This window comes from Malurus melanocephalus, unplaced genomic scaffold, assembly GCF_030028575.1.
Source record: "Malurus melanocephalus ecotype Western Australia unplaced genomic scaffold, MMel_1.1 scaffold_94, whole genome shotgun sequence".
NCBI classification, from domain to species: Eukaryota; Metazoa; Chordata; class Aves; order Passeriformes; family Maluridae; genus Malurus; species Malurus melanocephalus.
The window spans coordinates 1,538,890-1,563,111 of NW_026623326.1; the positions used below are offsets into that span (position 1 = coordinate 1,538,890).

Below are 24,222 nucleotides of genomic sequence, written 5' to 3' on the forward strand. Positions count from 1 at the left end.
TGAAAAAGAAACCCCCATGGTTACCACCAAATATCACAGCAGCACAAAGGCAGCTGGTGAAATGGTTAAGAATAGATCTACTCTATCCTCTTCCATAGTGGATTTTGTTGCTGAACACAGGAGGAGCAAGGTCSTACCAAAGAAATAAAAAATGGCTTTGCAAGATTTAAACCTACAAAGGTGARCTAGGTCTGTTAGCTCTGAATTACTCTTCTTCCTCACAGACTCAACCCTCTTTCAGCTGAGGATGACTCCAGGGCCCATTAAATGCTGCTCCAAGCTTTGCCACAGACACTGCTGCTGAAGGACACCTGTGGATGTGAGTGAACTGCATTTTCAGTGTTTGGGGCAAAGGATGGAAACTGGGACTTTGGCTTTGGCCTGCAGTGATGACATCCAGTGTTGTTGTTGCTCTCTGTGTTTAAAGCTGCTCCAAAAACTATCTATGGGGCTAATCCACACAGCTTCCCTATTGAACAATATTTCCTGGTACTGAATGAATTTGCTATTTTTCAGTTCTAGTCTGCTACTCGTTATTCTTTCTCCTCCCTTGGCTCCCTAAAGTATATATGTGTTCCTAATTAGGGAAAAAGAGAAAACTAAATCTCTGTGAAATCTGGAACTTACTTAAAGTATCATGCATACCTAGTTAATTGCTTAAGAGTTGGCATGAAGGCATCTTACAGTGGGAAAGCAGCAACACATTCTTCTCCAAGTGCCAAGCTAGCAGGTACTGTCAGGAAAAAAACCCAAATTGACCATCATGCAATGCACCCCCTCAGTGCACCAGAGGGCATGTAATAAGGTTTAAAAAAAAAAGTTCTAATCCTCATTCCTTGTCTTTCCATTAAAGGAGAAAACTTACTGCCCTGTGTAATATTTCTTTCTAAGATCCTCTGCAAATACGTGGAACAGAAAGCCTGACTTTGAAGTACTGATAACACTGATTGCTAAACGTGGTACAAGTGCAACAGAGGTACAAATGGAACACAAGGACAGTGTCTGCACTCCCTTCAAGAAGCTGTCCTGGAACAGGGGTTTCCTTGTGCTGTGCTGACCTTTGATCCTGACCTCAAAGGAAAGCTCTGCCAAAGTGTGACTCCCTGGAGTGTTATGAGCAGGGCTGACACCCAGCCCAGACAAACTGGGTGGGAGAAGWCTCGTGCCCTGTCAGGCAGGTGACAGAGCATTTCTGGACATRAGGATCACTTCACTGTGAACAGCTACACTGGGTTTGCAACTCCACAGCACCATTTTATAGCGTGAATATGAGTTGGGCGATTATGACAGTCAATAACTCAGTTTATTTCAGCCAAAAAAACAGCTTTCTGCAGCACCRCAACAATAAAGCTTTAGTGACTTTAGGAGCCTCCACCATAGCTCAGGAGCTTTTGTACAGAGATGCTGTCTATGTGATTMCTTTGACAGGAGTTATGGAATTTTGGGATAAATAATTTCTTTTTCACTCTGAGCAACTCCAAAAAATCTTTCTTCCAGCATAAGGCTGGCTAAGCTGACTGATCCTGTCAGTCTTTTTTTATACAAATATCATTTCCACCAGTCAACTTTTTCTCATGTACATGACACTTATCCTTAAYCTATACAGTCCCCTCTGGTGAAAATCAACTTTTATGCACAAAAAAACCCCAAATATTATGGTACTTCAGACACAGGCCAGACACAATGCACCTGCTACCATTTCCCTTTCTGCATCTACTTTGGAAACTCTTTAATGCACTGCTTGGGTACCTCAACCCTCTCTGAAGACAATACTGTTTCTGACTACATCCACTTCAAGAGAATGCTTCTGTTACTCTGCTTGGAGCACTGCACAAGGATTCACTGGACATGCTGAATTATTGTGCATATTAATGTGGTTCTCATTTGGTAACACTAAAAATAGTCTGTATTAAATGAAGAAAGATTCAAAAGCAAGAGTGCAGACCTCTATGTAAAGCTGTAATCCTTACTGTGAACATRAACTTTTTGCTACAACGTGCCAGAYRGTGTCAATCTCCTCATYGTTTATAGAATACATACRAAGTAAAGAGGAAGGGGTTTTGTGCTGTTAATTGTCCTTCCTCCCTATTTTTGTCCCAAGGAAAATAAATTTTGTCTAGATAAAACATTAATGTTCAGGCAAAAAAACAGTCTAGGAGGGTTTGATTATCCAAAGTGTGAAATATAAAGAAATCACTCAGATTGAAAACAATAAGTATTCCCTTTAGGGATTTCTACCAAACTCTATGCAGTTTTGTAAGTTAAAAGCTACCAAGCCAGTGGAGTTTAAATATTTCAGTGCTTGTAATGGCAACAGAAGCATCGGTGGTGGGGCATTAAATACACTGGAAATCAGTTCTCAACTCTGATCATAACTTGTAGTAATTTCTTTCTATGACACAACCCCTCTTTGCTTCTGTGTTTCTTATTGCAATAAAAAGCCTGAAATATTAAACATACAGAAGAATTAAATTAGAATTTGTAAACCAGCAATAATATTATTATGTTTTCAATGTTCTAAATCCTTAAAGTTCAGTTTAAATAAGCATCATGTACCAGCTCCTTAAGCAGTGGTAGCAATGTAAACAGCATTTAAAAATGCAAGAAGTTCAACTTTATAAAATTTACATCTGCAGGCTGTTAAAGGGGAATCTGCAAGAAATGTCAAACAATATTGTTCCTTGTGTACTCCACTGAAATAACAAGAAAGCTGCATCTGGAAACAGTTACTGGCACAGGACTTAARTAAGTATTGCGTTACCTTTAATGAACTAAATATTATTAATCAAGAGCCAGATATAACAGTGTGCCATCCAGCTGGCTTGTAATGCAATTAATTTACCTTCTTGGGAGATGACAGTGGACTTCGACGATTTGATGGCTTTGCTGTCTAGAGTCCAGGTGACAGCTGCAGGGGGATCAGAGGAAATCCGACATTGTAAGACCAATTTTTCACCATCAGCTACTTGAGCATCCTGAAGCTTTTCTGTAAAGGAGGGTGCTGTTCCTTTGCTGGCTGGTGGTTTGCTTGCTGGTGCTTTGTTTTCAGCTTTTTTCCCAATTATTCCGCCGTCCACCACTGCACATCCACGTTCACAGTTTCTATCATTCTTCTCCTCTTTTTTCACTGCTGGTTTGGCAACAGGGGCTTGGGAATTGGGGGTGGCATTCTGGGCTTCAGAATTGGCGCGGGCATTTGGTGCCGGGGTGCCAGCGCTGCCATTCTCCGCAGGTGGCTTCTTCTTTGAGCCCAGCACAGACCTGAAATCTGTRACTGCAGGTTTAGGAGGTGGTGCCTTTTCTGGCACTGGGGTTTTCGGGGTGCCCTTCTTGGCCAGCACAGAGCGGAAGTCCACCTGCTGGGGAGCATGGACCTTCCTCTCCTCCTCTGACAAGGTCTTGGGTTTGACCTGCCGCTGCAGGTTTGCTCGGAAGTCCATTTGCTCGGCTGGGATTTCTTTCAGTTCCTCCTCAGAAAAACTTTTGGTGCTGACTTTCTTGCCTAAAATATCACGGAAATCAAGTTGCTCAGCTTCCTGCTGCCTCAGGCTCTCCTCTGTGTGCTCCCGAGTTTCCACTCGCCTCTTCAGCACACCTCGGACGTCTTCCTGCTCTTCCTCAGCTACTCTGCTTACGCTGCTGTTCTTTTTGAAGCCACTTGTTCTACCAAATGTTAGTTTACCATGATCTCCACCATCTCTTTGCTCTCCAGAGCTGGCTGATTCCCTCCCACTATGATCCAAAAAAGAAAAGAAAGAGAGAGCCAGGAAAGGGGCTGGTTTAAAAATGTCAGGGAACAATCTCAGAGCAGGAACAAAATGTGTTTATAGAAGGGGAGGTTGATTAGAGGAGCATACTCCATTAGTTTATTGCATCAATGATGACTTCAGGAGCCATATAAGGGCACAAACAAAAAAGATCTTCTCTACTCTGGCTTGGTACAGTGTGCTTAGCTTGTATGATGAAAACAGTTTGTTAGGTCACATTTGGGGATTAGGTTGAACTGCAGCCAGCCCGGGTCTGTAAGGGCAGGGAATTAACGGAGCAAAAAATAGAACCCACCCATGCAAGTCCCTGGGAAAAATACTCACTCTCTGAGCATTTCTGCTGTGGAAGCTGAACTCTCCCGCAGCATCAGAGACACCTGGCAGCTGCATTCTCCAACTTGGTTCCTGAAATATTTAAGTGAAATCAGAAAAWTGGGGGTTTCTTCCTCTGTAACTTGCCTGAGCTAAGTGATTGTGTATTGCACTAAAACAGCTCAAACCCAGCGTGGCACTCTCCTTCTCTACGCCCAGCATTGTGGGGATTGACTGGGTGGCTTTGGTCCCCTTATATTTGGAGACAAGCTACCTCAAATAGCTTTTACTGATCTGTTGCTATCTGCACTGGGAACAACATACTCCCYGAACAAAAATCAAAGCAATTTACAGAATGAAGCAGCTGCAAACAAACAAGCTAAAGGAAAATAAATACAAAAGCTGGAAAATCAAGACAGAGGAAAGGGCTATTTTGCAAAGCTGAAAATCTTTCCAACTCTGCCTACTGTTTATTTATTCAAACTCAAGCTCTTAAGTTTTCTAATGTTAAGATATTAAAAACAGGGTCTCATTTCCTTCCCTCCCCTCTGGCCCAACCAATCAGCAAAACCCATCTACATGGATTGCTCCAGCCTGTACATGTTTATATTAAAAAACATAAAAGTGTCACCATATATGGTGCTGAGTACTTATTCTTCCTTTTGCAGAGGAATACCACGGATGCCTTCTGGAAAGGGCTCCCATTAAAGAATTCATTTAAAGTGCTCCCCGCTCCCCTGCAGCTCCCTCCCTCCCGCAGACATATATCATTCTTCTAGCCCCAAACAGCTCTTCTCTGCTTAGCACATGAGATGCCAAGAGCAAAATTTAACTCCCCCAGGGCAGCAGTTGTGTAACTATTACCACCATTCCCCTGGCTGCTATTAAAAAAAACAGACTTGAATTTATTGAGGACTTGAGCTATCTTTTATTAGTGAAAACACTTCTGTCTTTCCCGGTTTAAGTATAAGCCTGTAAGGACTAGAAAGTCCTGGATTATTTGTCTTTTTTGAACAAAAATAATTTTTGCTACTGAAAACATTTCCTGGACATGAGCAAAACACATGTGTGTTGGAGGGAAGGAAGGCAGGAGAGGCAGGTTTTCCCAGCTGCGTTCAGCTTTGAACTTGCTGGATAAGASCACCTTCAAATCCACTTAGCCCTGAAGTCTGAAATATGGACTCAGGACTGCTGGTTTGCCATATGTATGTTGTCTGGCCTGGTTTTTAAACAGAGCATGGAAATACTTTCCTAGATATGGTACTGTTTGGGTGAAAAAAATCTATAACTTCACCCACTTTTAACCTACAGTGAAGGCAAGATAATTAACACAGATTATAGAATGACAGATTCAGTACAAAGCCTTGTCCTTATAAGATCAATTAGTGCCATCACCTCCTCAGATAATTTTTTCTTGATTTGTATTGCTTCAGAAAAAGAAACAGTGGATCAGTCTCATGTGAAATCTATAAAGAAACTGGTGGSTTTGATCAAAGTAGCTGGATWGCAAAGTAAAGGYCYKACTGAYAGWAACRTAYCTTAWTKGACCTTAWKACCACYAACAWGAAACCAGAGAAATRTTTTCAACAMTTTTATATCCAGTAAGTCRSAATATGTRCAMTAGAAACTGCTTTTGAAGGCAATCCATGAGGACAGCACTGAAAGYCACAACTCTCATTTCCTTYGATGCAAAACAACCTAGATAACATCTGAGCACCAAACAGAAACTGTCCAAAGGGCAGCAGAGGACCCAAGTCAGTGCAGAGTATTTAATTCAGCCCTGCTCTGGAGACCTGCCAGTCTTACTTACTCATATGTGTGGCCCCCATTCGGAAGAAAGAGAAATAGAAAGAAGGCAAGAAAATGGAAAGATAAGTAAAAAGAATAGCACGTCACCTCCTCCCAGCATACTGATTGGCATCAAATTACGGCAGAGTATCAACATTGCTGAAAACCTGTTGTTTTCAAATAATAAATTTCAAACTGGTCCCCTTTGGAATATTGGAACTCTTGAGGTTTTTTTCCTGCTTCTCTAAAGTTTTTAAGGAAAGCAGACACATTCTGGAACTGCTCATTCACCAGTGCTGCAGGGCTTTAACAGACTGTTGGTTTACCTGAAGATCCCTCCTGCTCAGGACTTAAAACCAACCCAAAGCTGACAAAGGACAAGCCATGCATGATGAAATACAGACAATCTGCAGAGCACATTAAATGTTGAGGCACTCCCTGCTCAGCTTCTGTCAGGACTGTTCGGCAAAAATATTTGTCCACAAGAATTGTGTCACCAGTGGGAGAGGCTGAAGTAACAGAGCCAGCACGGTCCCAGGAGAGGAATTGAGGGATCCTGAAGGTGGTCCTGACCACTGTGAAGAATGGCAGCATTTCTGCAGGACCCATTTCTGCAGTGCATCTTTCCCTCTGCAAATTCTTTGCATATGCAAAGAAGCAAATAAGTCAAGCAAAGTAAATCCTTCTAAAGTAAGCTATTTTTCACAGGGTTTGGAAAATAAAGGAGGGGGTAAGAAAGTAAGAGTGCATTTTGTTCTTTCTATTTTTAAAACCTTGGGAAGCACTTACAAATTATGGCAACAGTGGGACATTCAAGTACCTAGATGGAAAAATTATTCACAAGGTAGTTTTTTGATCTTTATTATTTCTAATTCAAGTGAATGGCTGTAAACCYGACTACTGGATACAAACCTTGAGAGTGTCTGTTCAAAAATGCAGCCTTCCCAGGGCAAGTCCTGCTCCCAGTGAAATCAAACTGATGATTTTAGGAGCAGGGAGAACATACTTTTATCTTCTGAATTCAGTGGCAGAGTCTAAAAAGGGGAAGTTAAAAACACTGATGGAGATCTCCACCTTGGAGATCACAGGATGGAAAAAGAGAAACAAGCCAAGAAAAATGAAGAAKGATTGAGTGATTTACATATCATTTTCAATCACGAATAATTCTGGAAGCTTGGTAAATATTTTTACCTTTACGCAATTTCAGACTCTAGGCAAGGCAAAGATGCATAGGGGCAGTTAGAAAAAACAGAGCCTTGCAGTACATGGGCACATCTTCAAGTCTTCCACGTCTCTGCTGCTCTGAATCTTGGCAATAACAATATTACTTGTGCAGCTTGAGGTTCTCTGCGTTGGCATTTTGTCAACAAAACCCTAGACACAGACAGATCTTAGTGGCTCTGTTATTGTGGAATAATGACAGACATGGATAAAATCTGTGCTCAGTAGCTTTGCTGTAAAGAAGTGCCTGGAAGTGTTGACTTTTGCAGGACTGTCCTATAGAATACTCATGCACAGGACTTCTCTTTAAAATGTCAGGGAATAATAATAAAAAAGCCCACCAAAAACAAATAAAACCCCAGCTGCAAGGCCTGAGGCAATTTTAAAAATAGCTCTGTCCTATTGTGGGATCAGTTTTCCCTGGAATGGCTTTTATGTTCAAAATATCTTGAAATACTAGTTTCTTGGCAGAACCTACTCAAATATTTTCACTGAACCTTAGATGAGACTTATTGTCTGCATGTCCCTAAGAAGCACTCTCTGGAAGAAGAGGAAAAAAAACACTTTTAATTATAGTGGGGGGACATACTGAAATTTCCTACCAGCCTACCAAGTGTGAAATAAATACTGCAGAGTAAATTTTCAACAATGAACGGAAAGCAGCAAAGAATTGGAACCCTTCTTATAGCTGGTGCTTCAGTGCAGGTAACTRCAAAGCCTCAGAAGGAGATTTTGCAACTTTTCTGTGAGTTTAATGGAGAGATAGYGCAGACTCCATGAAGCTTTAGCCCCAAAGAAAGCAAGTAATCTACTGGATCACAACTTTAGCTGATACAAAGCAGAGCAACTCAACTGGCTTCAAAGAGGATGCACTTGAGGGCTTTGCCAAAAGCTTTTTTTTACCTGAAAGAAGAATAATTTCATTTGCATTTTACAGCACTGAGTGGGAGAATAGAACCAGAAAGGGTCATGGCTTTCTTCTCTAAAAATAGACAATGTGTTGATAGCAGAAAACAAGGTTTGCAAACTGAATTTTACAGAAAGACAGAAGTGTATTTACTATTTAGTGTAATGAAATGTAATTTTCATAAAAATGCTATTTTTATAGCACCTGAATTGCTATTTTTGAGGTACCACTGATTTTTAAAATGAACCTTTTTCCCTGATTTTAAGCAGATTATCAAAAAATCTAAATCAATATTAATCAACACTAACMAAACTTTTATGGAAGATGGGAGTAGGGGAGAAGAGAAATACTTTATGCCTGAGAAGACAAAGGTTAACAAAGCAGATGCTTTGTTTAAGGAACTGCAGGATGATTTCTGAGGTCTCTCATTCTGATTGTATTACTATAAAGGTTTTGCTCAACAAACACAGTTGATGCCCAGTTCTCTCAGCTGTTTGTTTTTTGTTGGTTTTTTTTTTTTTTTTTTTTTTTTTTTTTTTTTTTTACCTCTTTATTTATGATGTACATAGTGAGTGAAAGAACACAGAAAAGTCATTTTGGGATGACAGGATATCAGTGCCTGCATCACTGGAAGGATGCAAAGAAAGCAGAGAAAGTAGATATCTATATTTTTATGAGTAAGGAAAAGGATTTTTATTTTCCATTTTAAGCATTTTGCAGGCTGTAAAATGTCCAATTTCAATAGATGAACTGCAGTAGTGGGTGAATCTGCTCTTTTGATATTCAGGCAACACTATTCCTCTAGGCCTGAGATGTAACAGGCTCAATGGAGCATTATTAGGACAATTAAAATGAAAAATGCAAATGTAGAGGAATCRTAGGCTTGTGTAGGTTATAACAAGRAGCRGGAGGGGATACARTGAATTCTCTYCTAAAAGGCAGACTTAGCAGTCTGCTGAATAGGAAAAGGCAAAGCAAAGATGTATTCTAAATAATGCTGAGGGATGGTAAGACAGAAAGCCAACGAGCAACCATGGATGGATCACACCAGGAGAACACTGGGCTCCATGTCTTTGTCAGCTCAGTCTGACTAAAGAGAAAAACCAGCAAGAAACAAAGGGATCTTTTGTTAAACCCACGTTTTAACACCAGACTTTCAATCTGCAAGCAGCCAACACAAAAGGAGAACAATTGAGGTATCAGGACAGAATTTAGAGCTTAAGAATAATGGAGAAGAAAACTGGAAAATAACTAACAGTAGGAGGAAATCATGCCCAGACTAAATTAAGTGAGTTGGAGAAGGAGTGGCTCCCTAAGAGCAGCTATGCAACCTGCTTCTAAAATTAATATGTGAAAAGGAGCTGCACATTTTATTTGCAATGATAATGATTATGTTTAAAAATAGCCTGCTGTCAATTCCATAAACTCTTCAGTGAATTGGTTTATGTTTTCTCAGTTATTCCATATTTTTAATGGACTTTGTAGRAGCTTTTGAGAGAAAGACACGAAAYRCAGCCCTTCCTCTCAGGTACTGTTAAAACTGTTTCTGAATATATAAACAATTCTCAATCAAGTATTCAAGACAAATGCAGCCAGTTCTACAGCTATTTAGACAAGACCATTTAGTGCTGAAAATTATTTTAGCTCTATTGCAAACTTGAAGTTACACAGATGACTTTTGGCTCCTTGGATATGATGAGGATGTTATCTCTATTACCCACAGTAAGCAGTGCCTAAAAACATACAGAGACTTTCTGTGCCTTAAACATTAACTGGAATTTTACAAATGACAGCAGAATAAAATGAGGTATCAGCATTCCTTTTGCTCTAGTAGTAGCAGAGCTTTACTCATTATGGTTTAGAAAAAGCCAACATGAATGCACTGATCTTTGTGGGATCCCTAGCTATYCTCCACCAAAAGGATTAGGGAATAGCTACAGCTTTCATGTAATCTGCTGAGTTGTTTYCTAGATACAGCTTCACTTTTTCTCCTTCCCCTCAAAAATTGCTCTCATCTGCTAATTTTCTGGAAAAAAAAGAGTATTTTTTAAGGATACATTCTAGAGTTATATTGTCGGGCTTCCACTTTGAAAAAAGGTCTCCAGTGATGAATTTGGCCCGGGTAATCACCAGCTACACCTGACCATTATGGTTGACTTCCTACATCAGCACCAACAAAACCCTCCACAAAGCTCTCTTGGCTCTCCTTTGTYCTCTTTCAYTSTTCCCTCCCTGMAGTTTTGCTGAAATATCTCATTCTCTTTACAGTTGAAGTGAAACCACCAGCATATTATAGGAGAAGATGCCCATGCCCTGGACACACACACTGAAGTGTGCAAATGTACCAGCAGAAGGGAGCAATTCTCACTGTTTCTGCTCTCTCCTGTCAAGATTGGTGACCTGAATGAAATTGAACTGGCATTTCTAATCCTGCCAGAGGTATTGAGTGTTAGAAACACCCCAATCCCCACAGGAACATAGACGCAAGAATTTATTGCTATGATCTGCTCAAATCAACATTATGAATGTCCCAGTTAAGGCACTTGTTCTGAAATGAGCCAGTCCACAACTCACTGCAAACTGCAAAGGGCCTAAATCCACTGAAGAGCTGATTTGCAAGAAGATCATCGCACATGTGGCTCCACCTACATAAATGTTACTAATCAGACTCGAAATTAAGTGTAGAGAAATTTCATTATAGGAAATCTTACCTTTTCTCATGAAAAGTGACTGCCTTATTTGACTTGAAATACCAAAAAATGCTGAAGGTAKTTTGTGTCTGCCTGTGATAGTCTATGAAAACATACCTCCGAGCTAGGAGGCATAGTGACATACCCATCATTTGGGCCACACTGGTTGAAAATCAACTGTAACTATCAAAAATTAAACCCCTTCTTTACAGGCCAAATAGGTTGAATTTAGTAAGGAATTCCCTYCCTCCTTGTATTAAGAAGATATGAGTAGTTTATTTGCAGATAGGCAAAGGACAGTTCAGACCGGTCCACCTGGACTAAAAAGTAACTGTGTGAAGCAAACTAGATAATTTTCTTCCAGGGTAATGGACTCAAATGTCCATGTTGATGAACTAATTTTGATAAAGAAAGCAATAAATCTATACATCTATAGCATAGAATGATAACACCACTTTGAAGCTGCACACTGTATTTTCTATAACCACAATAGGGSATATGTAATCTTCACCACTGGAGGTGGAAAATGCTGTTGCACTYTCTACAAGGTAAAGAGCCAGCAAATTTGACTCTTCATTTTAAGGACAGTTATTTTACCAGAATAAAAAAAAATTAAATTCAAAACAAAAATTAAATTCTTCCATATTTTGTAGGAATGACAAGATGCTCAAAGTATCAAGGTACCTCGTTTCAAAGATACAGCACCAAAAAGAGACTACAACTTGAATATAAAATTCAGATATTTCAGACATGGCCAGGAAACACTTTTTCCCTTTAAAGGTATTAATCTTGTGTAACACCCCTTCCTAACCAGGTTGCTCCCAAGGAATGAGGCATCCTTACAAATGCCTAAAGAGAGGCCAAGCATGATAAATAACAGCTTCAAACTCCAGACATTGATTGTGGCTTTCCCTGCTAGAAATTTCTTCCTATACTGCTGCCACGAAGCTTTCTTTTTCAGGATCCCAAAAGGAAACCACACTGCTTTTTCCTTTTTTTCTGACTCTTCTTGCATTTCTTCTTTTCTCTTGGCATCTTATTAATACTTTTCATCCCTCAGAAATATTCTGTTCCTTCAGTACCCTAATGTGCTGCATAAATAGAATGGAACCCTGGTCTTCTTCAGGTGGGAATTTCAACTTGAGGGTAAATGTAACCAATTAGTCAAAGGGAACAACATTCATCTTCACAGCAAACATACCTGAGCTGAATTTCATATTGCCCTGCATGACGACACTGCACATTCCTCAAGACCAGTGTGAAGATGTCTTCATTTTGCAGGATTTCACACGCTGTTCCCGGCATTATTTCCTTCCCATCTTTAAACCAGTGAACAGTGGGGAAAGGATCTCCAGCAATGGCACAGGATATCAGGACATTTTGCCCAGGAGTTGCTGTCACTGATCTCGGTTTGCTGATGAACCAGGGCTGGATACCATCCTGAGGTTCTGTAGTTTACAAACACAGTTTACAAATCAGAAGAAAATGCCAAGCTTGAATGTCACCATTAAGCTAACCAATTTCAGGGAAAGCAATCACAGGCAAGGAAAGTTATTTTGAACATGCAGGGTATAAGTTTTTAATGTGAAAATAAGTCAGGTTTTAATTTTGCAAGTAAATTGTGTTCATACTAAAATTAATCATTTATTTRGCACTTTTCTGGCTCGATCCAGGCTTATATTAAGAAGAAAACAAAAGGACTTTAAAGCTGCCCTAAAAGGAATCTTTGAGAATTGTCCTTAGAGAATACGGGTAGGAATAGCTTTAAGGGCAAGTAACAGTACTATGACTGCTGTGCAATTGAGAGCTCAGGCAATAAATCATCATTAACAATTGCAAAAAATTGTATTTAATATAGAAAARTGACCCTGGGGCTGGATCTCAGGGGGGACTGGAGGAGAGCAGAAGGTCTGAATTCAGAGCAGACAGTGACAACAGACTAAACAGCTCTCTCAAACACTGCATTTCACTACGTGAAAAATAATAAAAGCCTCACACGGATTTCCAAGAATTCTCAGTAATGGCTGTGAGGAAATGTCAATATTCATTAATACAAGAAGTCCCTGCCACAAAGGTAATGCACACCCAATCACAGCAAGTTTGTAGGTACTTGAGTGTTCACACCATGTGAGGAGATTCAAAGCCAAATTTTATACAGCTAGTTCTCAGATTGCAGAAATCATGTCTCCCTTACCTGCTACAATGCTAACATCTAGGATACCTAGCTCCTAGACAGCTTTTCCAAATACTAAGGGCTTCAATTGGAAACAAAAACATAYTAAAAAGTTTCCTTTAATCCATAGTTAAGTAAGCCTCATAGTTATAATCTGAAGCWGCATTTAGCAGAAGTTTTGCACTGTCCCTAGAAATAGGACTCAGGAATGCATTTTTGAAATAGTAACATAATGTTCCAGAGTGAAAAGATTTTTTTAAAGCTGCTTCTGCTCAATATCCTTTTTAATTCAGATGCAGAGACTGAGAACTTGAGTGCCCTTCACAACAAACCTTATAAACACTCATGTATTTTAAATAGACATTCCTCCAGCACATTAGAATAATTTTCTTTCACCATTTTGTAAGGTGAAGAGGAACTTTATACCTTGAACTGTCAACGTAGCCTGTGTTTGGCTTTCTCCTACTTCATTCCAGGCTTCACAGGTGTATTTGCCCGTATCTTCAGGAAACACCTCCTGGATGTATAGGCTGTACTCATTGCCTTTCTTCTCAAAGTGGAAATCTTCTGTTTCCTGGATTTCTTTCCCATTATGCAGCCAGATAATTTCAGGAGGTGGGTTAGCTGACAGACAGGTAACAACAAAAAGCTGAGACACACACAAAACCCCACCATGTATCAATTAAGAAAAGGAACAAAGGTGGTTGTTTTTTTGCTACCTGATTCTGCAATTTCATCTCCAAAACATTCAGGAATTTCTATTATTAACTCTTCCAGTGCTGTACAATGTGGAGTAGTCTTATTATGGCTAAAATACAAATGACTAAGGGAAGTATGTATACAACAGAAGGGAGAATGAGTTCTAGATACCACGAAAATGGTTATTAAGAGTTTCTGATACCAAAGCTCATACCAGGACTGCTCTTGTCTGCAGCACTAATCTTACCCCAGCTGACAGGAACTCAATCTTGTCTGGTTCACATCAACAACTATTGCAAGTCCACTGAGACTTCGTTTAATTCAACAAGAGGACCCACATTAAACTTTTATCATCATATCATTCCAATTAAGAAACWCTTCTACAGGTCTGAACATGTTACCAGTGGACAATGTTCATTTACACAGAAGATCAGATTAGACAAACCTATCTTAAAAAAACCATAGAAATATCATTTCCAAATGCAAAGACACGTGTTAAAATATGGAAAAAACTACACACTTCTGCAGTAGGATTTAAATTTTTTAAGTAATACTGTTCTATAGCTACACACCTGATACCTCCACAGTCATTATCACTTGACTTCCATCCATTACTTTGAGGTCAGTCAGGCCCTTAAGGAAGACGGGTGCAAAAGTCTTGTTTAACTTTGCAGCCTGGGTATTTTCTGCCTTCTTGCTGCTCTTCTTTTCTGTGAAGTCAAAAAAAGAACAAAAGGGGCTTCTTACTGGAACTTTCATGACAAACTTAACCGACCTTAGGCCCAACACAATTTTGAGACAGTGGTTTTGTTTCAGCTCTCAGAAGGCAAAAATAACTGAAATCACCTAATACAGCTGTTTTGCCTTGCCAGTATTCCAAACAGAAAGACAAGAAATAGGAATGGAACTATCCTCCCTCCAAGAATCCCCTTAAATCATTGTTAAGAGATACCATATAGTATCACCGAGAAATTACACTCATTTGTCCCAAGTACACATGCTCAGGTGAATGGGGAAAAAAAAAAAAAAGCAAAGCAACTCAAAACCTTTTAACCAAAAATTCAGTATTTTTTATCACTGGTAGTCATCTAAAAATCCTAGGGTATGTTACAAGTTGTCATTGTCATGATTGATRAGATAGAAATGTAAGCTCACAGCAGCAAAATATTTGCAACCCTGTAAGAAATAACCAACATTTAGATTGTTAGATGGTCAATATWGAATAGTAGAGTTCACCACACTCCTCTACTGTACTTCACTTTGGCAATTCATTTTAATGGCAAAGYTGAGGTAAAACCTGAGGTTATCAATGTATATCACAAAACACACTGTTRGATCAGGGCTTTTAAAGTTTCCTTTTCCTTTTGAGGCTGTACAATTAAATGCTATGGGAATTTTGAATGAAATAATTCACTCTTAAAAATTAAATCTGTTCATGATACATTGTTTCCAGTAGCCACATTGGTTTCCTCTGCCTTGCATTTGGCAGTTATGAAAAAAGAACATTTAACTGTGATCAATATGGATCACTAGACCAGAAAGTCTACTCCAGCTCTAAAAACCTGAGTAAAGACACTCCTGAAACCCAAGCAGTGAYCATGGCCAAATGTAAAAATTATAAATATTTATTGGTCACTTGGATACACTTTTTGTTTGGTTTAGCTTGTGTTCAGACCTCTTACGTCTTGCCTTTAAAATGCCAACCCTACGTTCTATCCGCATGTGAAAATATTTTTATTTTGCTTATTCCTACCTTCAAAWTTTTCAAAGGAATATCAAGAACATTCAAAATAGTATTACAGCAACAGAAAGTGCCAGGCTGGAGAAAAACCACAATTCATAAAATCAGAGATTAGAAAAAACATCTCACTGAGCAAGTCCACTGAACCTCCTGGAGGCAAAAATTTRAGTTTGCACTGGGGTAATTTGAGCTCAAAATAAATTTGGAAGCAGCCTGTATGGRAAGCTTTTTCTCTTCTCTAGCAAGCTTTTTCTAGCCAAAATCTTGTCTTGCTGGCTCATGTTGCAGGTCTTTTCTTGGCACTGAGCAGTGAGACATTGATGCATGTGAGAATGGAAATACGGGACCTGAGTGAGACCCGCTGGGATTGGTGTTATGGAAATACAACTCTGAAGTGCCTGATTCACCATCAGAGCACACKGATCAGTCCTAGGGCATCCCATAGCACCTGCTCAAAAGTGACTAATGCTGTACAGAAAACAGCCAAGAAGTTGGGTGAAACTCATTGACAGAAATAAACTCCTGTGGTTCACCCTAGCCCTCGGTTTTGTAATKTTTACGCAGAGAAACAACTGCTGTACTAAGCAATATCAGCARATGCCTTGCAGGATTGCTTTGTCCCTCAAGGTGAAACTGCCCCAAATTTAGGGGAAAGCATGAGTTCATTTAATAAAAGAAAAAGAGATAAAGAAGACAAAGAAAGGAAGAAAAGGAAAAAAATCAATAAAATAGTAAGACAGGAAAGGGGCATAGGGGAAAGAAAGAATTTAAAGTATGCTTAATAAAAATGTTCCTGTTATCTTTTTTTACAGAAATAATTGATAACATTGCAAATCTAGAATGCAGATATGCAATAAGAGAAAAGCAGGGAAAGAAAAACAAAGTGGTCTAGAGGTGTGGCTCTAGACCAACAAAGAAACAGACCTGATGCTTGATCAGAAAAGTTCAAATCTTCAGAGAAGGACAGGCAACATAAAAGAGTTGAAACAACTCCTAYGATGTTTAACAGTGACCAGGAAACAAGCTTGCTCAGAGTGGTTGCAGCAGCAATTCCCCCAGAGCCCTGGTACTAAGAGCATTAAGTYTGAGCAGAACTCCACTTCCCTCACAACTGGCTCTTTGCTCTGTTGGACTCACATRCCTTCTATTTGCAGTCTAAATAAATGGATTTTTATAATTAAGGAAGACAATACAGTATAACAGCTTCAGCTTATTAAAAAGAAATGTGTAAGCAACTACAGAAGAAGCAGAGCAAAACAATTTCCCATAAGGAATTTTTCAGCAATGCTAACTCCTCCAAAACATGTGCTGCAGACACAAGAGATTTGTGTATTGGAATAAAACCACCTTCTTGCACAGAGCTGCATAAACATTAAAAGGAAGCAAGCCAATAATTCACAGCCATTGCATATACGAATCATGAACCCAACAAGTTCACAAAAACTAAGGCCTCAATTTTTWAAGTTATCTCAGGCAGATGTGTCGTGTGGGGAGGAGACCACTGGTATGAGTAACATCAAAAAGATATATTGAGGGTGCAGGATCTACCCCAAAAAGAGCGACCTGTAGGGCTTAAAGGATTAAATCAATTAACCACTGTTACTGATCAGTGCTCACTCTTTGTAAGTGAAGTTGCCAAATTGAAACAAAGGGGGCCAGAACCTGCCTCACCACTGAACAAATCTTAAAAAAAATAATAGTGCTTATACTAAATTTAAGCACTACAAAGGTTTATGATGACATTCTGSATGAAGAGCAGTTCTGTGCTTAAAYAGAAACACAGGATGGCAAGTATAAAAGAAAATGAAGTCTTGGTATGTGAGTAGTAAAAAACTAAAGAATAGAGCTTCAATACAAGAAAAGTTACTGGAGAGRTGAAAGTTACTTCATTAAGGGAGAATTCATGTAATCATGAAGGAGAAYATTAAGATGGATTATTAAGTCTGAAATATGAAAACTTGAGGTTCAGTCCTGGGACAGAATAAAAAAGCAACTTTCTGAAGACATTCCTGTCCTTGTAAATGCACTTTATACAAATGCACACACACTTTGAATTAGTCCTCGAAGTATTACCTGATTTCTCAATRCCAATTGCAAGGCAGGAGTAAAAACAACTTTCTGGCTACTGCTGGTGCTCTTTGGAATACAGGGGAAGTGAAAACATTTCTTTACCAACAGATATAAAATCTGTTGCGTATAGGAGTTCAGCAATTAGAAGCTATCATGGCTAAAGCAACCAGTACTCCTATATTAATATCCTATATAACATCAAGGACACAGTAAATATATTGCTAATAAGGCTGACTCAGTGGCAACGTGAACAGGCTTTCTTCAAAACACAAGCATTCTCCCCTACTCTAAAAATATATTTTTAAATGGAGATTTCTAATCTTATGTTACCGTTGTTTAAAGTGCATGTTAATCAGCATTGTACGTTTATTGTGCCAACAACTTAACCAGAATATCACAAAAATCATCAAATATTTCTGGACGTAACAACAACAATTAAAAGTACTTTAGTTCTGACCCATAAATGCTATTTGTTAATTAAGAAACCATAGGGGCTCAGTTAATGTAATTTTTCTTCCTGTACTTAAAATTTGATGTTATGGACTTCTAGACTTAGAAAAAAAGTAAGATTATCTACTGACAACTTTAGTTTCTCACAGATGTTTTACACAAGACAACACAGTCCATTTTAGTTCTGTTATTTAGTCTAAAATCATTGCATTTTCTCAGAAGGGACTGATAGAATCGTGCAGAGGCCAAATTGCAAAGCCTGAATGTTAACTATTTCCAAATTCTTCTGAAGCTTGTAAATGCTTTYAGTTGTTTATTTATCACATAGCACTATGCAGTGATTCAGTGTTTGTCTGATGAATACTTTAACATTTCACAATTTTACAATGAAATAGCAGTGCTCTACATTTTCACAGCCTATTTTAATATACCTAGGGGCTTTTTCAATTTTAGCCTTACAGTTTTTGTTTGGAAAAACAGCAATCAAATTTATTTTGGAGTGAAAAGATGGGATGCTGATCATTCGAAATTAAGCAAACAACTCCTATTTCCATTTATGTCAAAAAGATACTGTGTGATTTTACTTTCTTTTGAAAATATCTGGCTAATTATTTTCACTGTAAAAAAAAAAAAGAAAACCATACACAAAAACCAGGAACAGTTTGCAAAAGGGTTGCTTCAGAAAGTGCAACAACAATAGAAATTCACATTTCCTAGCCACAGCAAGGTGCTTGTTAGTCATATATCAGAAATGAAATCCATCACTTGCACCACGAAAATAGTAAACAAGCAGTTAAAAAAAAATGGCACAAATTAGCAAACTGCACAGAAGGCCCTGGCCAGTATTATTATTGCTTTCCTTCATTCCTCCAAAGTCCCTTTCACCACTGAAGCCTGCTGGAGTTCAAAATCCACACGTTCTAAGGGAGTGCTGGCTTCAGAGCCCAAAGCAGGAGGACAGAAGAAAAGGAAAAGAGGTAAAGCTCCCAGCTGGGACACTGCAAGKCACTGTGCCTCTGGCTGAAACATCCCCTTTCATAACACTGCAGGGTATTTCTGCTGCCAAAACTACAGACAATAAAAATACGGCACATCTGGCACCAGAAAGGAAATCTGGAACCTAAGGAAAATTTTGTTTGACATTAGCACAAGGGCATGACTTCATTATGTATCTATGCATCCTCAAGCTTATTCAACTGGATGTGAAAAAGAGGAGGTCTGATCTCTATTATGTTAATGCTCTCTAATCGCCTATAGCCATTTAATAGCTCCCTCATCACTCTTAATTCTTATTGCTTTCACACAGGAGTAGGTTCATCTCAGAATGAAAACAAGGAACATAAGAGTCAACACACAGTGACTAAAGATTTCCACCCCAGGCAGTGAATTTTCTCTGTCCCTTTCCCTTCCCCAAACACCTTCTGCTGGCRCACTCAATTCCCCCTATCTGGATCATGCCAAGGCAGCTTGTGGGGGTCATCAGAGAGCCCCACCCAATGCTCCCTGGTTGTATCCCTTGATAAAACACAGGTACATTTCAATGACTTGTTTTCAGACTTTTCATACCTTGTTTACTTTACTGCAGGTTACAAAAGCTGCCACGATTTTTTAACCACAGCCGTTGGTTATGTGCAGGTCAAATCGTGTAAGATAACACGGAAGAGAACCACGATTTTCTGAAAGGCTTCTTACAGAATTTTTGCACAGAACCATAGCTAGGCACAATGTGTAAGCCCAGCTGGAGCATTTCTGGTGGACAGTGATCTCTCATTTCAACAGGTTTTTGATAAGGTGTTACAGGGTGATACATTTAAAAGTCCACCGCAATGATCCCGCTTACAAGTTTCCAAAATTTTCTGCCTGTCCTCAGGCTTTAATATACATGAATGCTGGGAAACAGTAAGTAATTAGATGCACAGCTCAGTGGGAAACACAGCCTGGAAGACCAGAAATAGAAAGCAAAGCATGCAAAGGATACTTTATATACCCACATATATTTTCTACAAAAGCAAAAGGAATATAGGCCTTTCCCACCAGATTCCCTTGCCCCTGAGGGTTCATTTTTTATAAGAYACTCTAATAAGCATCCAAATCGATAGATGGTGGTTTAAATAGCCACTTGGTGCATTAAATCCATAGAGATTAAAGAGAATTTAAAAACTCTTCCAATTCTTAGAAAAAACACAAATTCTCAGCATATTTGGATGGCAATGGGAAGAGATACATTACCTTTGATGTACAACTATTTCTATTAATCTCTTATTCTGTGCTCCAGTATTTGTGTAATCAATAGTGAGGTAACCTATCTACAGTGRCTATATCAAATTTTGTATTATTTATTAAACTGTACTTATAGAAATTTAGGGCAATAAAAAATCCTTTGCCATTACTGGAGTTTTCTCAATCTGCGTTCTAAAGAGTCCTTACATAAATTTAACCTCTGTRTATCTGGGGACTGGAAATAATTGCAAGAGGAGTGTTAATGTTAGCTGTGTGTGTAAGTCAAAAAAAACATGATTTTTTTAAAACCTTGACCTGGATCAGAACTCAGGGCTTGAGCATATTTGTAAACATCTTTATATTGATAAGTGAGGGTGAGTTATTGAGTTGAAGGTGTATATCTTAYAGAAAAGGGGAAAATTCATGTTGTACTGAACAATTAACCAAGTACAAGTCAATTGTACAACTGTACCAGTTTAACTGCAATTGTACAAGCAACTAATTATATTCTAAGGTAAAAGATACAGACAAATCTATATCCTTGGAAAGAAGGGAAAAAAACTAATAACTACACCCTGGCATTCCCATTCCTAGATTTGCTGCTGAAACCTGAATATGAATATCTAGATGAAAATGTAAATTTTCAGGTTTCCAAAGACTAGACCTGTAGTCAAAACAGTTAACATTTTATGGACAGCATCTAGTCCAGGAAATTTTCCCGTTCATTTCCCTACCCAGATGTACCGAAGACGTCTTCCTGTGAGCTGCAGAATGCTGACATCTCCTGTTGAAATATCAGGACTTCAGCATGCTGAGCACTGCACAGAATCACACAATAATTGAGTTTGAAGGAACTTGTGGAGATTGGCTGTTCCAGCCCCCAGCTCAAGCCAGGTCAGCTACAGCACCACATACACAGAGCTCCAGGGCAGCAACTCTGCAGCCCCAGACCAGGGTTACAGCTGSTCACAAGTTAAGGACATGCAAATAATAGAGTTTGCTGCCTTGTGTTCTGAACCCTGCAAACAACTTGCAGTGTTTAGTCTTACAAGAGGTTTAATTATACTCGAGGAATCTGTTTGCCAGCATCATGGGGTTGGCTGCCAACTAATGCCTGGTCCGAGCCGTGCGGAAGGGCTGCCTCGGCAACATTTACCATTTATGGTGTTTAAATATCATTCTGCCTCACARGCTAATAACTCAACTGAGCTGAGGAGAATGCTTAACTCCAAAAGCTCTGTGTGAGCTGGCTCAGAGAGAGAAGCACCAGATTTCACCGAAACCTCTCTAAACAAGACTCAGGTTCACACACAGATCTTGATTTTGAAGAGTTTCACATCCTCAAATGCTTTTGCTGTAAACAAATCCATCCAGTACCAGATCTTAAGCTAACAATGCTATCACCTGAAAAACTGAGAGATTTTATAAGGCAGAAATYTGATATGAAGAAACATTTGTATTTCTGTAAAGTGTCTTTGCCTCAGGCCCGAAGCAAAACATTTTCAAGTCTTCCAAACTTGTTTTATAATGGCATAAAAAAGTATGAGACCTTTATGTTCCTGAGACATRTAGGAACATTTCTGCTTAATTAAAGATCTCAGGTTAGTATGCCACTTTGTAAACTTAGATCATGAGAACTTGGTGTTCAATTACCCAGCAGTGTTCTTTACACATTTACCACCCATCATTTATATTTGCAGCTATAAYTTGTTTTTTGTAAATGGAAGGCAAGATTTAAATATCCTTGGGAGATGTTTTCAGTGAAGACTGGGGAGAAGTTACAGTCTGTATGCTGTCCTTGTTTCATGTTACACAGAAAGGCTGTTACCCTAAGACTCACAACACCCTAAGCCTGTACCAGTCAGGGTGGCTGGGGATATACAAAGGAGACCAGGTTCTACTTTACCCTGTCTGACAAACTCTTTATTTTACTCTGGGCTAATCTTCCARCCCTATTTTGCAGCTCCATGTATGYTCCTTCTGTCCTGAGTCTTTTCTCKCTATGGGATATCMCCAGGTCATCASCATTTTAACCTGTTTYACCTACTCCATTTAYTCTGCAAAMAAACCAAGTTGTTCCAGCTGAGCACTGAACAGGCTCCCCAGGGAAGTGGTCACAGCACCAAGCCTGTCTGAGTTAAAGGACCATTTGGACAAGGCTCTSAGGCCCATGGTGGGATTCTTGGGGTGTCCTGTGCAGGGCCAGGAGCTGGACTCGATGATGCTGATGGGTCACTCAGCATATTCAATGATTCTTTGCAAGTGAGATGGCACCCCAGAGAAAGGGTGATATAAAGACTGCACCAGTAAGATGATCTGGTGATCACCCATGATTTGGATGAACAGATAAAAAAGAATAGAATAGATTACCTCAGTTGGATGGGGCCTACAAGGATCATCTAGTGCAGCTGCCTGACCAATTCAGAGTGGACCAAAAGTTAAAGCCTTTTGTTAAGGGCTTTGTGCAGATACTCCTTAAACACTGACAGGCTCAGGGCATTGACCACCTCTATAGGAAGCCTGTTCCACTGTTTGACCACCCTCTSAACAGAGAAATGCTTCCTAATGTACAGTCAGAACTTCTCCTGGCACGGCTTTCAACTGTTCCCATGGGCCCTATCACTGGATTCCAGASAGAAGAGATCTGCCCCTCCCTCCCGCTTCCCCTGCTCAGGAGAAAGCTCAGTAAAGAGAGCASGGGGCACAGATGAAGAATGGATGTGTGGGCTCACAGCAGATCACTTTGCAGTCAGCAGACCGGATTCCTCCCTGACAGTCTCACTGGAAGCTTCTGCAGCCAAAGTGGTGATCGCTTTTGCCTTCAGAACTGTCTGCCTTATTAATGACTTAGCCTGTTTGCAAGTTATTTTTATCAAGTAATTGCTCTTTTGTCACTGTCACAGACAGCAACTCCATGGAAGGCCTCAGAGCCTCTATGCCTACCAAATACATTTATAAGGCAGCTCAGCTSGTCCATGCTAACAAATTCCCCAGCATTAGGTACCAGTGTGACATGGGGAGCTGCAGAACAGGTGCTTTGTACATGCTAGATCAAGCCAGGTCAGTTCCACAGTGAAAATATACATTCTGCTGAGGCAGAATTCCACCTTCCCATGTATAGTCTCAATTTTTGTGTGACTGCCCAGGTAGATTTTGATTTAATTGCAAAGAGTTGTGATGTACAGAGATACCACTTCCATTAGAAAAAAAAAACTGGGCCGTGCATGAGCTGAAATTCAATGGAAGCACAGTGTGAACAGGCAATCACATGAAGCACAGGTGTCCCTGAGGATGCCACCAATCTAAAGAGTTACAGCCTTTCCCTCCTCTGGCAAATCCACTGGAAACAGAATTAGTTATCCTGTGGTAATATTAAAATAGTTCTGCTGCTCTCTTGGGTGAGCAATCAAAAGGATATTGAACTAAGAATGCTGTTAGGGAATGCCTTGAAGACAAATAAGACTCAGATTGAGAGCTAAGAAATCAAATTTGAAGTTAGACTAATATAAAGTGGAAAAATAAAGAAAAAATACACAGCATTGTATTTCTGGGTATAAGTTGGCACCAGAAAATAATTCTAAAGCAAGACCTGTTGGTAATTTAAGTCCATAAAAATAAAGTAGCTCTACTACAGGATTATTTGTGGTCAGGTGTCTCTTGATTAATTGATATCAAAAATATCTTGAACTAAGACATTACCACCCACTCCCCAAGACAAGAAAAAAACTGTGTATGTAGCTGAACAGTCAAGCCTTCATTAAAGTGACGCTGCAGAGAAACACGAAATTTGGTTCCCCTTTTTCTGGAAGTGATTTATAACAAGAAACTGTCTTTAAAGAGTGCATTTTTTATATTGATGGCACATTTTCTATCATTAACAGCTTTCACAGGTTTTGCTTTTGCCCTTTAGTTTTGGTGTCTAGCTGGCATTCTGTTTCACATTCAGTCCTGAGGTGCTGCAAGAAGGCAATCGCTGCAAGAAGGCAATTTTAAAAAAAAACAAACCCAAACTTATTCTTCGAAGGGTTATAGGTTGATGAACCATACAGAGTGCAGCACTGAGATCTTTGGGGCACTCCTGAAAGCTTTGCAACAGAGTTTCTGTGATGCTTATGACAGTTTACCTCTGACTCTTCAATATAATAACAAAACCCCTCTCCCTTTCACTTAGTGCTCTAAAACCA

General features: G+C 39.4%; 1 protein-coding gene across 1 annotated transcript in view; it reads right to left on the bottom strand.

Moving 5' to 3' along the window:
• The window catches only part of MYLK (myosin light chain kinase), a 190,639-nt gene that overhangs the window by 68,366 nt on the left and 98,051 nt on the right, over positions 1-24,222 (bottom strand). Inside the window, exons 12-16 of the mRNA XM_057368573.1 lie at positions 14,130-14,267; positions 13,285-13,482; positions 11,887-12,133; positions 4,092-4,172; positions 2,843-3,732 (exon numbers count right to left, since the gene is read on the bottom strand). Of these exons, the coding sequence (XP_057224556.1) occupies positions 2,843-3,732; positions 4,092-4,172; positions 11,887-12,133; positions 13,285-13,482; positions 14,130-14,267 (1,554 nt within the window). The remainder of the gene's footprint in view (positions 1-2,842; positions 3,733-4,091; positions 4,173-11,886; positions 12,134-13,284; positions 13,483-14,129; positions 14,268-24,222) is intronic.